This window comes from Piliocolobus tephrosceles, chromosome 1 (genome assembly GCF_002776525.5).
Source record: "Piliocolobus tephrosceles isolate RC106 chromosome 1, ASM277652v3, whole genome shotgun sequence".
Lineage (NCBI taxonomy): Eukaryota > Metazoa > Chordata > Mammalia > Primates > Cercopithecidae > Piliocolobus > Piliocolobus tephrosceles.
Genome location: NC_045434.1, coordinates 18993905 through 19009825, shown reverse-complemented (window position 1 = coordinate 19009825; position 15921 = coordinate 18993905). Strand labels below are relative to the sequence as shown.

At 40.3% G+C, this 15921-nt stretch overlaps 1 protein-coding gene across 1 annotated transcript in view; it reads right to left on the bottom strand.

Moving 5' to 3' along the window:
- Positions 1–440: 440 nt before the first annotated feature.
- Positions 441–15921, bottom strand: part of NUP133 (nucleoporin 133) — a 70293-nt gene continuing 54812 nt past the window's right edge. Inside the window, exons 22-26 of the mRNA XM_023191807.2 lie at positions 12243–12361; positions 10233–10313; positions 8857–8921; positions 4643–4731; positions 441–1182 (exon numbers count right to left, since the gene is read on the bottom strand). Coding sequence (XP_023047575.1) covers positions 1046–1182; positions 4643–4731; positions 8857–8921; positions 10233–10313; positions 12243–12361 — 491 coding nt within the window. The 3' untranslated portion in view covers positions 441–1045. The remainder of the gene's footprint in view (positions 1183–4642; positions 4732–8856; positions 8922–10232; positions 10314–12242; positions 12362–15921) is intronic.

Below are 15921 nucleotides of genomic sequence, written 5' to 3'. Positions count from 1 at the left end.
GAGAAGGCCTGATGCTGGGCTCTGTGAATCCAGGAACTGGACTCTTCACCATGTTTAACTTCTGACCTTTTCAGATGCTGGAGCAAGCTGGTTAGTGGGCATTCGACTGGGCCAAGGCGCGGACATGCCAGCAACTCCCTGTCCAACCTCTGGCCTTTATTTAAAACTCAGATAAACATTGAGTGAGTGATGACACTGGTCAGGACAAAGCTCGGAGAGAACAGTACCTTTTAGTCACATCGATTGCCATATTAGGACAGCCTGTAATGGTTTCCAGTATCATTCACGCTTTTGACTAACTAGGCCGACTATGGTCAAGATTCATGAAAGTCATTCTGAAAATACATGAGGCTGACTGAATCCCCATACTGAAAGAACTAAACATCAACAGTAATTTATAGATAGGTTAGAAAACCACATAAATGTTTCATTCACTAAAATACTTTCATTAGTGCTCATTTATTATTTCTGTAGAAAAGTTTAAAATGCTCCCAATGAGTTCATAATTATCAAGCTCATATGAGCTAGGCCTGCTCTGCTTTTGTTTTTCATCTCATAATAAGTCAGCAAAAGTTGACATTTACCTTACTGGACATTTCCCATTAGCCCTAACTGAAATAGATACCAAACACCCTAGATTCTCTTTGGTGCAAAGTATCTGGAGTCACAGAATTTTAGAGACAAGCTAGTGCAATCTAGTAATTTTCATGGTCACAGAAACTGAGGCCTAGAAGTGATTTGTGCATGTGAGTAGCTAGAACCAGGACAAGAACTCCAGAACCTGGGACCACGTCAGAGGAAAAAGAAAGGGCACCGAGTACAGGAACAACGACAGACACATTTCAGGTGGAAAAAACAAGTCACGTAACTGAAAACCAAAACCACAGTTACATAACTATTTTATATTAGCTTCCTACATATAAAGTGTAAAAACTCAGCTATACATGTTCTGAAATTGTACAAACTTATACTTGTTTATGGCCTAAAATTCTTATAAGGACACACTTATACAAATTTCATAAACAATGGCCATTTTAAGAAAAAGTTATATTTGTCCCTGAACATAATATTCATAATTTGCTTTCAAAACAAACTCGAAGTAAGGATTGGACTTTAGGCTTCCAAGCTGATCTGCCTGTAACAGGTCTTTCACCTCCGGTAAGTACTCACTGAGCTGAATGCCTATAAACACAAACACAAGAAGTCATTTTTCAATTATTATAAAACTCTCAAATGAATTCAGATGATTGATGACAAAAACACCTGTGCTTCTATTTAAATATAACGTCACTTCGCTGTTGGGAAATACTCTCTTCTAAATTCCTTCCATCTGTCAAACATACTTTCAAGTCTAACAATGTGATATTCTTCACAGGGCTGCCTGAGTGCTTTTCCCTCCAGTGGTCAAAAGAGCCATTCTATTTAAAGTGTTTAGTAAGATCTGAAACGCTTTCACATATTCCCAAGCTTGAAAACAAGTATTTCAAACACTTATATGATCCCCTATTTAGGGAATAATTTAGTAGAAACACTGTTATGAATGCTAGCTACAGTATCTCAAAATGTATTTACAGTATAAATCTAAAATTAGATAGGCAAAAGAATCATTTCTTCACAAGTCATCCATAGAGCTGAAAAGCCAATGAATATGAACTAAATGGATTGTCTGACATCTGTGTAGTTACAAATAAGCATATACAATTTTCTCATTTGACAGAGAAAACTGGATGAAAATTTTCAAAATAATAAGCCAATAGTATTTTATAATTTGCTACATTACCATAAGATTCTCAAAATCAAATACTGGTTTAAAAAAAAAAACCCTCAAAGGGTCTTGCATCATTTTGGTTTTGTTTTGTTTTTTTCAGACTGAGTCTCACTCTGCTGGCCAGGCTGGACTGCGAAGGGGCTATCTCAACTCAGAGCAACCTCTGCCTTCTGGGTTCAAATGATTCTCCTGCCTCAGCCACCCCAGTAACTGGGATTACAGGCGCCCACCACTACGCCCAGCTAATTTTTTGTATTTTTAGTAGAAACGGCGTTTCACCATGTTGGCTAGGCTGATCTTGAACTCCTGACTTCAAGCGATCCACCCACCTCAGTCTCCTCAAGTGTTGGGATTACAGGCGTAAGCCACTGTGCCCAGCCTATTTTTTGGTTCTTAATTGTAGTTTTTATTTTTTATTGAGACAAGGTCTCCACTCTGTCACCCAGGCTGGAGTGGAGTGGTATGATCATAGCTCACTGTAACTTTAGCCCTTTGACCGTCCCTGCTCAAGTGATCCTCCCACCTCAGCCTCCGCAAGGACTATAGGCATGCACCACCAAGCCTGGCTAATTTTTTTTTTCTGTAGAGGTGGGGTCTTGCTATGTGGCCCAGGCTGGTCTTGAACTCCTGAGCTCAAGGGATTCTCTTGCCTCTGCCTCCTAAAGTCCTGGGATTACAGGTTTGAGCTACCACACCTGGTACTTAATTGTTATACAAGAAAAATCTGAGTTGATAAGTGTTATGAGACTAAATCCAAACAAAATATTTGTATATCATTTATTATGATTAACAAACACACTTTCAATAAAAGTTATTTCTCTCTAAAATGATATACTTGTAAAGATACCACATTAATTTGTAAAAGATAAATTCTCTTTAAAAAGTAACATTTTATTTGACTTTTAAAACTCAAATGCTTGCAAAAGCTTGGTAGGTAACAGACTGTATGAGTGAAGGCAGCCATAGGGCATCTTGGTAAACTTAAGCCAATGGCCTGGCTGCAGGAGGGCAGCACTCTTCAGCCCAAGCTGACTGCTCAGTGTAACAGTTTCAGTCTCACATAGGCAAATCTTTGATTTTCAAGTGAAGCCAGAAAAATAAGACTTTTTTTTTTTTTTTTTTTTGAGACGGAGTCTCGCTCTGTCGCCCAGGCTGGAGTACATTGGTGCAATCTCGGCTCACTGCAAGCTCTGCCTCCCGGGTTCACACCATTCTCCTGCCTCAGCCTCCCAAGTATCTGGGACTACAGGTGCCCTCCACCACACCTGGCTAATTATCTTGTAGTATTAGTAGAGACGAGGTTTCACCATGTTAGCCAGGATGGTCTCGATCTCCTGACCTCGTGATCTGCCCACCTCGGCCTACCAAACTGCTGGGATTACAGGCGTGAACCACTGCACCTGGCAAAATAAGACTTTCATAACACTATTCTCAACTATTAAATGTTGGTGACTAACTAGAAAATAATTTAAACTTCATTTAATGAGACAGGCATTTTGTTCAATATGTATAATGTATTTCAGGTAACATGTAAAAACAAACCTTGTGGGTAATTGAAATATGTCTGCAGGACGAATGCACAGGCTGAAGTAGCTGTTGCACTGTCAATGCCTATGAAATATAATGCAAGGTTATCTGTATCTCCCTACCTTCAGAATCTGTCCTTTAAAAACACTACTGTGCATGAAAGCCATATTATTAAGAAGGTTCCAAAAATACATTTGTCCTGTTCTTAAAAAAAAAACCACACGCCTTATATAGGTAAAATATACATATATAATACACACACACACACATAATATTTTTTTTTTTGAGACAAGGTCTCACTCTATCACCCAGGCTGAAGTGCAGTGGCACCATGACAGCTCACTGCAGCCTCCATCTCCTGGGCTCAAGCAATCCTCCTACCTCAGCCTCCACAGTAGCTGGAACCACAGGCATGCACCCCTGTGTCCAACTAATTCCTTTTTTCTTTTTTTTAAATATAGTGACAGGATCTCCCTACATTGCTCTGGCTGGTCTTGAACTACTGGGCTCAAGTGATTCTCTCACTCACTTTGGCCTCCCAAAGTGTGCGCCACTGCACCTGCCTATATTTTTATTTAAATAAAAGTTTCAGCTGGGCACGGTGGCTCATGCCTGTAATCCCAGCACTCTGGGAGGCCAAGGCAGGCAGATCACAAGGTCATGAGTTAGAGGCCAGCCTGACCAACATGGTGAAACCCTGTCTTTACTGAAAATACAAAAATTAGCCAGGCGTGGTGGTGCGTGCCTGTAATTCCAGCTACTCAGGAGGCTGAGGCAGGAGAATCACTTGAGCCCAGGAGGCGGAGGTTGTAGTAAGCTGAGACTGAGCCACTACACTCCAGCCTGGGCAACACAATAAGAATAACAAAAACCGCAAAGCTGCCCTTAAATATTAGCACTAGATACTTAGACACAATTCAGTCTGTGGCATTTTTACAGCTACAAATGGAAGCTACAAATCTGAAAACTAATGCATGGAGATCAGTGTGGATAGACTCCAAATGAAAGCTTCTTGGTTTTTTTATTCTTTAGACAGAGGCTGAGGCAGGTGGATCACGAGATCAGGAGTTCGACACCAGCCTGGTCAACATGGTGAAACCCTGCTTTTACTAAAAATATAAAAATTAGCCAGTCTTGGTGGCACAGGCTTGTAGTCCCAGCTACTCCAGGGGCTGAGGCAGAAGATTCGCTTGAACTCGGGAGGTGGAGGTTGCAGTGAGCCGAGATCACACCACTGCACTCCAGCCTAGGCAACAGAGCAACACTTCATCTCAAAAACAAACAAAAAACCAAAAAAACTGAAGAGTGACACTGTAATTTCCAACAGTATAGTAACAAACCACTTACCATCTTTTAAAAGTTTCTGTAAGATCTTCACAAATATACTGTCTTTAGATACTTCAATTGGATCATCTTTGCCATCAGAACTGGACCAGCTAGAAAACAAAATCATTATGAGGGAAAAATGAAATCACTGATATAGCTGAAATAAATGATTTGCTTGCTATCATGGTTTTATTTTGAGGGCTGTGGGGTACGGAGAATCTGAGTTTTGTGATACTGTTTCAAATCATTTAAATAAAGGCACTTTACATGTTGAATACACTGACAGTTTCTACATTAGATTAAGATGTTACACTCTAGGGAACATGTAAGAGAAGCCAAGGAAAATACATTTAAAAAAAGATGTTACACCCAAGGTAGCTACTGACTCAGTATAACTTTTATGTATTTGATTTCAAAAACCAAATAGTGAGGTATCTTTCTGAAGAAAATCCAATTAGTAAGTAACATATTCAGTATGGACCCCAAAGCATGACTCACTGTAGCTTTGAACTCCTCTGCTCAAGCGTTCCTCCCACCTCAGCATTCCAAGTAGCTAGGACCATAGGCATGCACCACTTTGTGTAGAGACAAAGTCTCGCTATGTTCCTAGGCTGGTCTTGAACTCCTGGGCTCCAGCAATCCTCCTGTCTTGGCCTCCCAAAGTGCTGGGATTGCAGCCATGAGCCACTGGACCCAACCAGAAGCTTTCTTTATGTAGTTGTGACTATCTACTACTAAATTAAAAATACCAAACCACTGCTCTGTAATCAATGGACATGATACCTTTAAAATTTTTCAACAAGAAACTAAGACAAGGAATTTTAATCAAAATGATAGCATCCTTTTGCACGACTGGGGAGGGACAAAACAATCAAGTAGGCATAAAGCTAGAAGCTTCAGGGACTGACCTCTAAGACTAAACTTAACAGCAATTTTAACTACTTTGGAGTGATCAGAGGAGGGAAGAAATGGTTTAGTAAAAATAGCTCTTCTATAATATTTTACCACAGGAAAAAGGAAAATTGTGAGTAGGAGAAGGCTTTTAGCATTCAAGTCATGCTTTGTTTAAACTTCTTTTCCTGGAAAGAATTCGTTCCTTCAACTGATTATTCTTAGTCTTTGCCATTGAATCGTAACATAAGCACCATTTCCATAGGTGGAAGTCCTCCTCTGCAGAAAGGATATGATAGTGAGAAAGTAGTACTTGCCGGGAGAGGTGGCCTGTAATCCCAGCACTTTGGGAGGCCAAGGCAGATGGATCACTTGAGGTCAGGAGTTAGAGACCAGCCTGACCAACATGGAGAAACCCAGTCTCTACTAAAAATACAAAAAATTAGCTGGGCGTGGCGGTGCATGCCTGTATTCCCAGCTACTCGGGAGGCTGAGGTAGGAGAATCGCTTGAACCTGGGAGGCAGAGGTTGCGGCGAGCCGAGATTGAGCCACTGCACTCCAGCCTAAGTGACAGAGCGAGACACTGTCTCAAAAACAAAAAGCAAAACAACAACAAAAAAAGAGAAAGTAGTACTTAATGCCTTAGAAAAGGGCACTGACCCTCAAATTGTAGTAACTTAAAAAACAAAATAGGCCGGGCATGGTGGCTCAAGCCCATAATCCCAGCACTTTGGGAGCCCAGGGTGGGTGGATAATGAGGTCAGGAGATTGAGAACATCCTGGCTAACATGGTGAAACCCGGTCTCTACTAAAAATACATAAAAAAAATTAGCCAGGCGTGGTGGCGGGTGCCTGTAGTCCCAGCAACTCAGGAGACTGAGGCAGGAGAATGGTGTGAACCCGAGAGGTGGAGCTTGCAGTGAGCCAAGATTGTGCCACTGAACTCCAGCCTGGGTGACAGACCCAGACTCTGTCTCAAAAAAATAAAAAAATAAAAATAAATAAATAAAAATAAAAATAAATAAATAAAAACAAAATCATAGTTTCAAGTCTCGTTTGGCATGATAAACCTTGCTTCTGTGAAAATAAGGTGATGTGGCCGGGTGTGGTGGCTCATGCCTATAATCTCAGCATTTTGGGAGGCCGAGGCGGGCAGATCACAAGGTCAGGAGTTCGAGACCAGGCTAACATGGAGCAACCCTGTATCTACTAGAAATACAAAATTAGCTAGGCGTGGTCGTGCATGCCTGTAATCCCAGCTACTTGGGAGGTTGAAGCAGGAGAATCACTTGAACCCGGGAGGCGGTGGTTGCGGTGAGCTGAGATTGTGCCACTGCACTCCAGCCTGGGCAACAAGAGTGAAACCCCACCACAAAAAATAAAGAAAATAAGGGATGTGTATTTCTATGCAAACTGACAATCTAAATTTTAAAATCAAAAGTAGTGATTTATTATATCAGTGGTCCTAAGTCTTTAGGTTATTCTTAATTATTAAAATAGAGAAGACCAAGGCTAAATAAATATTACTAATGTAACCATTAAAATTGTCATAATATGTTACAATATGGTTAGGTTATAAAACCATTTGACATATAATATCATAATCTTCCTGTGATACTGTGAAATATGTATTTAGTCTTCTTCCTCACCCTACTTCCTGCTTTGCAACTCCTAAAATCCTTAGGATCTCCAGAGATGTCTTTTTTTTTTTTTTTTTTAAATACTAATGAATTGACTGATAGCCGGCAGCCCCCAGCTAGCTTCAGGATAGGGGCTGGTCAGCAGAAAGAGCATAATTAGAGTTGGGACTTTCAATCCTATTCCTCAATATCCAGGGAGGGAAGAGGGGCTGAAGGTTAAGTTGGTCACCAACTTTAACCAATCATGTCTACATAACGAAGCTTCCATAAAAATGAAAAAGGACAGGGTTAGAAGGGCTTCCTAATAGCTGAACAGGTGGAGGTTCCTGGAAGGTGGAGGGCCAGAGAGGGTCTGGAAGCTCCAAGCCCCTTCCCCCATACCTCACCCTATGAATTCTTTATCTGTATTCTATGTGAGGCTTTCAGATGCGTTAGAATCAGCATTCCCAGAAGGTTAGGAATTGTTAGTCACAGGATGAGACAGGTCAGCAGGACTAGTATCATAAGACACAGGTCACAAAGACCCCACTGATAAGACAGGCTGTGGTAAAGAAGCCAGCCAAAACCTACCAAAACCAAGACAGTGGTCTCTAGTTGTCCTCACTGGTCATTATACACTAATTGTAACGTATTAGCATACTAAAAGACACTCCCACCAGCGCCATAACAGTTTACAAATACCATACCGTGGCAACGTTGGGAAGTTACCCTATATGGTCTAAAAAGGAGAGGAGCCAGGCGAGGTGGATCATGCCTGTAATCCCAGCACTTTGGGAGGCTGAGGTGGGCGGATCACCTGAGGTCAGGAGTTCGAGATCAGCCTGACCAACATGGTGAAACCCCATCTCTACTAAAAATACAAAATTAGCCAGGCATGGTGGTACATGCCTGTAATCCCATTTACTTGGGAGGCTGAGGTAGGAGAACTGCTTGAACCCGGGAGTGGCTGCAGTGAGCCAAGATCACACCACTGCACTCCAGCCTGGGCAACAAGAGGTAAACTCTGTCTCAAAATAAATAAATAAAAATTTTTAAAAAAGGGGAGGAACCCTCAGTTCTGGGAACGTCTCACACCTTTCCAGAAAAACTCATGAATAATGCACCCCTTGTTTAGCACATAATCAACAAATAACCATAAGTATACTCACGTCAAGCAGCCCATGCCGCTGCTCTGGGTAAGAAGTAGCCATTATTTTATTTTCTTCTCTAACAAATTTGCTTTCACTTTACTCTGTGGACTCGCGCCAAATTCTTTCTTGCACGAGATCCAAGAAGCCTTCTCTTGGGGTCTGGATCGGGACCCCTTTCTGGTAACAATACCCTTTATAATAAATTGGTGGACACGTTTTCCTGAGTTCTATGAGCTGCTCTAGCAAATTAAACCCAAGGAGGGGGTTGTGGGAACCCCAATTTATAGCTGGTCGGTGAGAAGCACAGGCAAAACCACCTGGGGCTTAGACTGGCATTGAAGTCGGGGGCAGTCTGAGCCCTCAACCTGTGGTTGTAGACAGTGTCAGGACGGAACTAAATTAAAGGACATTCAGCAGGTGTCCACCAACAGAACTCACTGGTTGCCCAGTGTGGGAGGCGGGAAATCCCAACACATTTGGTCACAGAAGTCTTCTGTATTGACTGTCGTGTGGTGACAGCAGAGGAAAAGCAGTTTCTATACTTTCCAAAGAAGCGATGCCATGAGTACTTACTTATCTCTCTGAAGAGCTTTGCAAAGGATTTCCAGTTTGAGATCATTTATATTTACATCTTCTTCCTTCACAGCAAAACAAAAAATCCTGATTAAATCCTGGCTTTGAAAGAAATACGTGCTTAAATTTTCATTATGCTAATACTATATGCATAGAAGCCAATTAATATCTATGAATTATTTTCAGGTTACTCTGTGATGATTTTATCAGCAACCTTGAGAGGGTTAAGAGTAGTGTGTTTTTTTTTTTTTTGAGACGCAGTCTCACTCTGTTGCCCAGGCTGGAGTGCAGTGGCGCGATCTCATCTCACTGCAACCTCTGCCTCCCTGGTTCAAGCAATTCCCCTAACTCAGCCTCCCGAGTAGCTGGGACTACAGGCGCATGCCACCATGCCCAGCTAGTTTTTTTTGTATTTTTAGTAGAGACAGGGTTTCACCATGTTGGCCAGACTGGTCTCGAACTCCTGACCTCAGGCAATCTGCTCACCTTGGCCTCCCAAAGTACTAGGATTACAGGTGTGACCCACCTCGCCCGGCCTGAGAGGGGTAACATTTTAAAATAAGGTAATGTAAAAGTCAACATATTATGTTTTATAGAATCTACCAAATTACTTTCAATTGCATGGACAGGTAATAGAACTACTTATCCTACAGAATTTTCACTATAACCTATTGAAACACAAGAAACAGCTACTCTTAGGATTAATACTATGAAGATTTTATCTATCTATCTATCTATCTATATATATATATATATTTTTTTTTTTTTTTGAGACAGCCACCCAGGTTGGAGTACAAGTGGCACAATCTCGGCTCACTGCAATCTCTGCCTCCTGGATTCAAGCAATTCTCATGCCTCAGCCTCCCAAGTAGCTGGGGTTACAGGCATGTGCCACCACACCCATTTAATTTTTTTTTTTTTTTTTGTATTTTTAGTAGACGTGGAACTTCACCATGTTTGCCAGGCTGGTCTCGAACTCCTGACCTCAGGTGATCCATCTGGCTCGGCTTCCCAAAATGCTGGGATTACAGGCACGAGCCACTGCACCCAGCCAGAATAAATTGATAGAGTCATATATTAGATTCAGAAACTAATGACTTAATAAATGAAACAGAAAAAAAATCTCAGGACTTTTAAAAGCAGTATTTGTGCATAAAAAAAAATATCCAGGAATGTGTGAGAATTATCACGAAAGGAGTCTCTTGACCTTGACAGCTTTTCTCAAGAGTTATATACATTCTAAGGATTAAAGGTAGTTGAACCACAGATACAGTCTTTTTTGCTTAATTCATTTTCATGATTGACTAGAAGAGGCATCTCCCTCTTTTTATAAATGTATTCAGTTGCCTGAGATCATCTCAAGTGGTTTTACTTACCTCATCAATATATTCCAGCAAGTCCAAAGCTTTCTTGAAATCATATTCATTAGCTCTTCTATTTTCTTCACAGATATATAGCTATGACAAGTTAAAATAAGGTAGAAGATTACTGTATACAATCATATAACTAATACTAGAGACATTTATGGAGAAAAGAAGTCATTATGTCTTGTAAGGAAGTTGTAGTTTTTCGGTTTGTTTTGTTTTTTGAGACAGACTCTTGCTCTGTCACCCAGACTGGATTGCAGTGGCACAATCTAGGCTCACTGAAACTTCTGCCTCCCAGGTATAAGCGATTCTCCTGCTTCAGCCTCCTAAGTAGCTGGGATTACAGGAATCCATCACCACGCCTGGCTAATTTTTGTATTTTTTGTAGAGAAGAGGTTTTACCCTGTTGGCCAGGCTGGTCTCAAACTCCTGACTTCAAGTGATCCGCCTGTCTTGGCCCAAAAAGCTGGGATTTTAGGTGTGAGCCACTGCGCCTGGCCAGCTGTATTTTTATAGTAAAAACAGTCTCATATTTGGAAACTGAATTGCATCTACCTTAAACTGTCTTTTTTAAAAACGCGTATTTTAGGCACGGCACAGTGGCTCATGTCTATAATCCCAGCTCTTTGGAAGGCTGAGGCAGGCAGATTCCTTGAGAACAGGAGTTCGAGACCAGCCTGGGCAACATGGCGAAACCTCATCTCTACAAAAAGTATAAAAATTAGCTGGATATGGTAGTGCACATCTGTGGTCCCAACTACTCCAGAGGCTGAGGTGGGAGGGTCACCTGAGCTTGGGAGGTCAAGACTACAGTGAGCTGTGACAGTGCCACTGCACTCCAGCCTGACAGCCTGAGCAACGTCAAGACCTTGTCTCTAAAAAAAAAAAAAAAAAAGAAAGAAAAAAAATTGAGACCTACAATAAAGTGTACAGTTGATCTATATTTACCTAAAATATAAAAAACACATCAACATGTTACCAACACTTATCCCTGGTTAGATTACAGCTGATTGCGTATTCATTTCTGTATTCAAATTTCCTGTAATTTTTATGGTCAGAAAAATACTTGCCTTATTAAAAATATCAATTTGAATTTTTCCCGTCTTCCTTTTCCAAAAACTATTTATAATTCCATTTTTTAAAAATTGTATATATAATCCTTTAATAGCAACAATACTCAGACCATTTCAGGAAAAAAGCTATCTGCTTGTTTTCACTGTCTTACAGCAGTCAAAAAATACTATTTTGTTGTTCTTAAACATCCTTTTTATTCCACCATCTCTGAAATTGGACTGTGGTATTAAAATTGATGTATCAGAGTAAAATTGGCACTACTTTTTTCTTAGTGATATATAATAGTGAGTTACAATAGATAGTATCTTGCATTTCTAAATTAAATATATATTCTATCAGGAAAGGCTGTTGTAAATTCAGTTATAACAGGAAATCTGCTACTAATAATGGCTAAAATGCTAACTTTTTTAATTGTTTGCTTTCTTTTTCATACAGATAGGACAAATTTAAGGTGATCCTACAACATCACTCTGGCAAACAGATGCTTTTTCTCTAGGCTGCAGCCCGTATTCCGGTCCTGCCCTCCGGGATGTGTTGGGTTGCAGAGGAAAGGGGTAAGGACAGCGCTGCCAGACCATGTAAACTGAGTTCCTTAATTTATTTTTTCTTATAGAAGAGCTTGAAAAGTAATTCTGTGGGGGAAATAAAAGTTATCTCATGGTACTTATTTGTCCTACACTAGAAAAGCAAAATATCAGTAATTTCTCCTGGTCGCCTAGATACAGCACCTTTAGGTGGAATGTATGGGGAGGCAGATGCTGATGAATTGTTCTCTAATGAACTTTCTGTTCCCAAACAGCTTCCAAAAACATTTTTCTAGGAGAGTTTTCTGGAAGGCAGGAAGTAGAACGATAACTCCTCTTAGGAATTATACTACATGGCCCAACAAACACCAACAATGCTTTGAGTTTAAGAAATAGTGTTAAGGATTTGAAAAGCACATACACCAATGAGTTGTGGTGCAGTCAATACTGGCATCGCACTGAGATGTAGCTGTTTCTCTGCTAGCAGCTGTTCAGGTAGGGTCTCCTGATGCAGTAGAAAGCGTTCCTGCTCAGCCATTTCTAGTATTCAAGATGAGAGAGAGGGAAAGAGAAAATGATGGAACTTTGACTTTTGCTCTCATTTTTGCTGTCATAAAACAAATCTGAATTTTAAAAGAAAAAAATAGCTCCAGAGGTAATCCCATCGTTATTCAATGATCTTAGAATGCTTTTAATTCTTATTCTTGATTGCTGGTTATGTTTACAACATACCCATGGTTTGATCAAAGTACTATAAATTATCGCAACGAGAAACAGGAGGGGAGAGAACAGGTAAGGAAATCCGTTCTACTGCTTGAAGAAGTTGGACAGCAGATAGCTATTTCATGAGGTATAAACTTCCTAAATGTGGAGATCTCTCAATCATATTTTATAATTCAGTAAAAATTTTCCCACTGGAATTTTTAGTATATAGTTGGCCCTTAAATAACAAGGAGGATGGGCCACTAAGCTCCCGTGCTGTCAAAAATCCCAGCAAAACTTTTTAAAGAGATGGAGTCTTGCTATGCTGCCCAGGCTGGTCTCAAACTCTTGGGCTTGAGTGATCCTCCTGTTCTAGCCTCCCAAAGTGCTGGGAGGGTAACTTTTGACTTCCAAAAAACTTAACTGCTGCTGCCAGGTTCATAAATTTCCCCTTTTTTTTTTTTTTTAAACAATGGTCATTAAGAAAGACTCATTTATATTGAAATGGGGGCAACCAAAACTGCAGACCTCAATCTGTGGTGCCTATCAAGCAATTCCACTTCTTGTAATGTCATGACTCTCCTATGCTTCTTGGGAGCATGCCAAGCATCACTTAGTGGCACTTCATATGAGTCCCAGGATGTTATTAAAGGTTTATGGTATTGCACTAAACACAGGAAAAAATACTTGAGAACTATGAGAAATCACTTCTTACTGCAATAGGAAATTTACTTCTTGCTGCAATAGGCAGTTTACTGGAGTGTCAACAAACTTCTCACACAGAGATGACCAGAATAATTTTAAGTGGATCATCACTTTAATTGGGGTTTTAATTGAATACTGGTAACACTTGCCCATAATAGCAACAGGACATGGCTATGAAATTACTATAGTAAGTACAGTATTACAGTTAATTTCAGGCATTCGTGATTTAACGCTAGGTATTTACATTGTTTACATTTGCCTCCACTGTGAATGGTGCTATGTGAGGTCTGTGTTTGTGTGTTGATAAATTTTAACTTTTTATAACAGATCTGTGCATGTTCTATGGTAGTCAATGATAAAATAGACTACATGTTTTATGTATTCATAGAACCTGTCTTTTTCTGTTTTTTTTTTTCTGTTTTTTTTTTTTTTTTTTTTTTTTGGTATTTCTAGGCTACACAGTTATACATGGTGTATATCTATGAGTGTTTTCATGTTGTTGAAAATCTCCGAAATATATTGATTGAAAATAATCTGCATGTAGTTCAAACCCATGTTGTTCAAGGGTTAACTGCAGTTTCACTCACAAATGGAAATGATATAAAAGCTACCATGAGTCTATCAAGAAAAACAAGACCTGGAAGAATATACAGCACATATCCTAGGCAGCAAGGGTTATCTCCACTGGAATAGGTAACAGGGGCTTCTGTTTGCCATAAACTCCCCAGGTTGCAGCCCCATGACCTGGCTCCGCCCCAGGGAATACGCTGAGTTGCAGGAAAGGGTGAGAACTGCTAGGTAGCCTCATAATAAGTAGCATTCACAGCAAAACAGTGACCAAAGCACAGATACTTTCGTTCAAATACTGGCAGCATTTCCCATGATCCTGGTTTTGGAAAAATTAAATGGAACATTTTTGTCCATTTCTATACCTAGAAAAACAGACTGGGAGGATATCTACAAAACAGTACCAGTGGTTATCTCTGGGGAGGTGGGACTATAGACAACTTATTTTTCCTATTGTATTTTTTCTATAATTTACACATTTTCCATGAGGAATTACTTAATTACAAGAGTTATTTTTAAAAAGCCTGTCCCCTCCGATTAGATACACTGTGCTAACAGTCTGTAGAATCACTGAGACCTGCAAATGTTCCCATTGTGTTAAGAAGTAAAAGCTAAGAACTGATCAAATGCAAAGCAGGGAGAAAGAAGAAACAGGAAAGCCCTGTGGTAAAATACTTTGATTAACATGATCTATCTCTGGTGGCCAGGCTAAAATATGGCCTCCCCTCTCAGACTATCAGCCAGTCCTATAGAATACAAACACACGTTTTTTAGAAGAGACACTACTAGTGCAAAAAATAAAAAGATTGAAGGAAGATTATCCCAAACAGTGAAAAATAATTTTAATAATAAAAGGGGCTAATATCTAGAATTTACTGAGTACTTAATGTATGTAAGCCATTTTTCTCAAGACAGCGTCCTCAATCCTTACAACTACCCTTGTTATAGATGAACAAACTCAGATGAAGGAGCACAAATCAACTATCCAAGGTCACAAAGCTAGTAAGTTCTGGAGAAAATATTTGAAATCCCGATTCTTTCTACTATATCCACTCCCTCAAAAGGAAAAAAATGACAGCAGTAAAATTTAAACCCAGATCTTAGGCTGGACTCTGTGGATAAGTCACAAAACCAGATATCCATATCTGCATATACTTGATCCAAACCACATAGCTGAAATTCCCCATTCCGATTTTTATTTTGAAAAATTCCAGGCTGGGTGTCGTGGCTCATGTCTATAATCCCAGCACTTTGGGAGGGCGAGGTGGACACACTGCTTGAGCCCAGAAGTTTGAGACCAGCCTGGGTACACATGGTGAAGCCCCATCTCTACAAAAAAAATACAAAAATTAGCTGGGCCGGGCGCGGTGGCTCAAGCCTGTAATCCCAGCACCTTGGGAGGCCGAGACAGGTGGATCACGAGGTCAGGAGATCAAGACCATCCTGGCTAACACGGTGAAACCCCGTCTCTACAAAAAAATACAAAAAACTAGCCGGGCGAGGTGGCGGGCGCCTGTAGTCCCAGCTACTCGGGAGGCTGAGGCAGGAGAATGGCGTAAACCCGGCAGGCGGAGCTTGCAGTGAGCTGGGATCGTGCCACTGTACTCCAACCCGGGCGACAGAGCGAGACTCTATCTCAAAAAAAAAAAAAAAAAAAATTTAGCTGAGCATGGAGTATGCACCTGTAGTCCCAGCTGCTGGGGAGGCTGAAGCAAGAGCATCACCTGAGCCCAGGAGTTCGAGGCTGCAGTGAGCCATGATTGTGCCACTGTGCTCCAGCCTGGGCAAGAGAGTGAGACCCTGTCTCAAAGAAAATAAATAAATAAATAAATAAATAAATAAATAAATAAATAAATAAATAAATAAAACAGAAAAAGTCCAAATCTACAGAAAAAAAAATTTAAATGCCAATGTGCACTTTATATCCTCCAGCTAGAGTCATCTGTTGCTAACACTCTGTCCCTTTTGCTTTCTCTATGTATACAGGTAATTTTTTTTTAGCATATGAAGGTTGCAGACATCATGACATTTCCTTTCTAAATACTCAGCATCATCTCCTAAAAACAAGGACATTCAACCACAATATGATCATCAGACTTATAGAATTTAACATCAACTCAGTTATA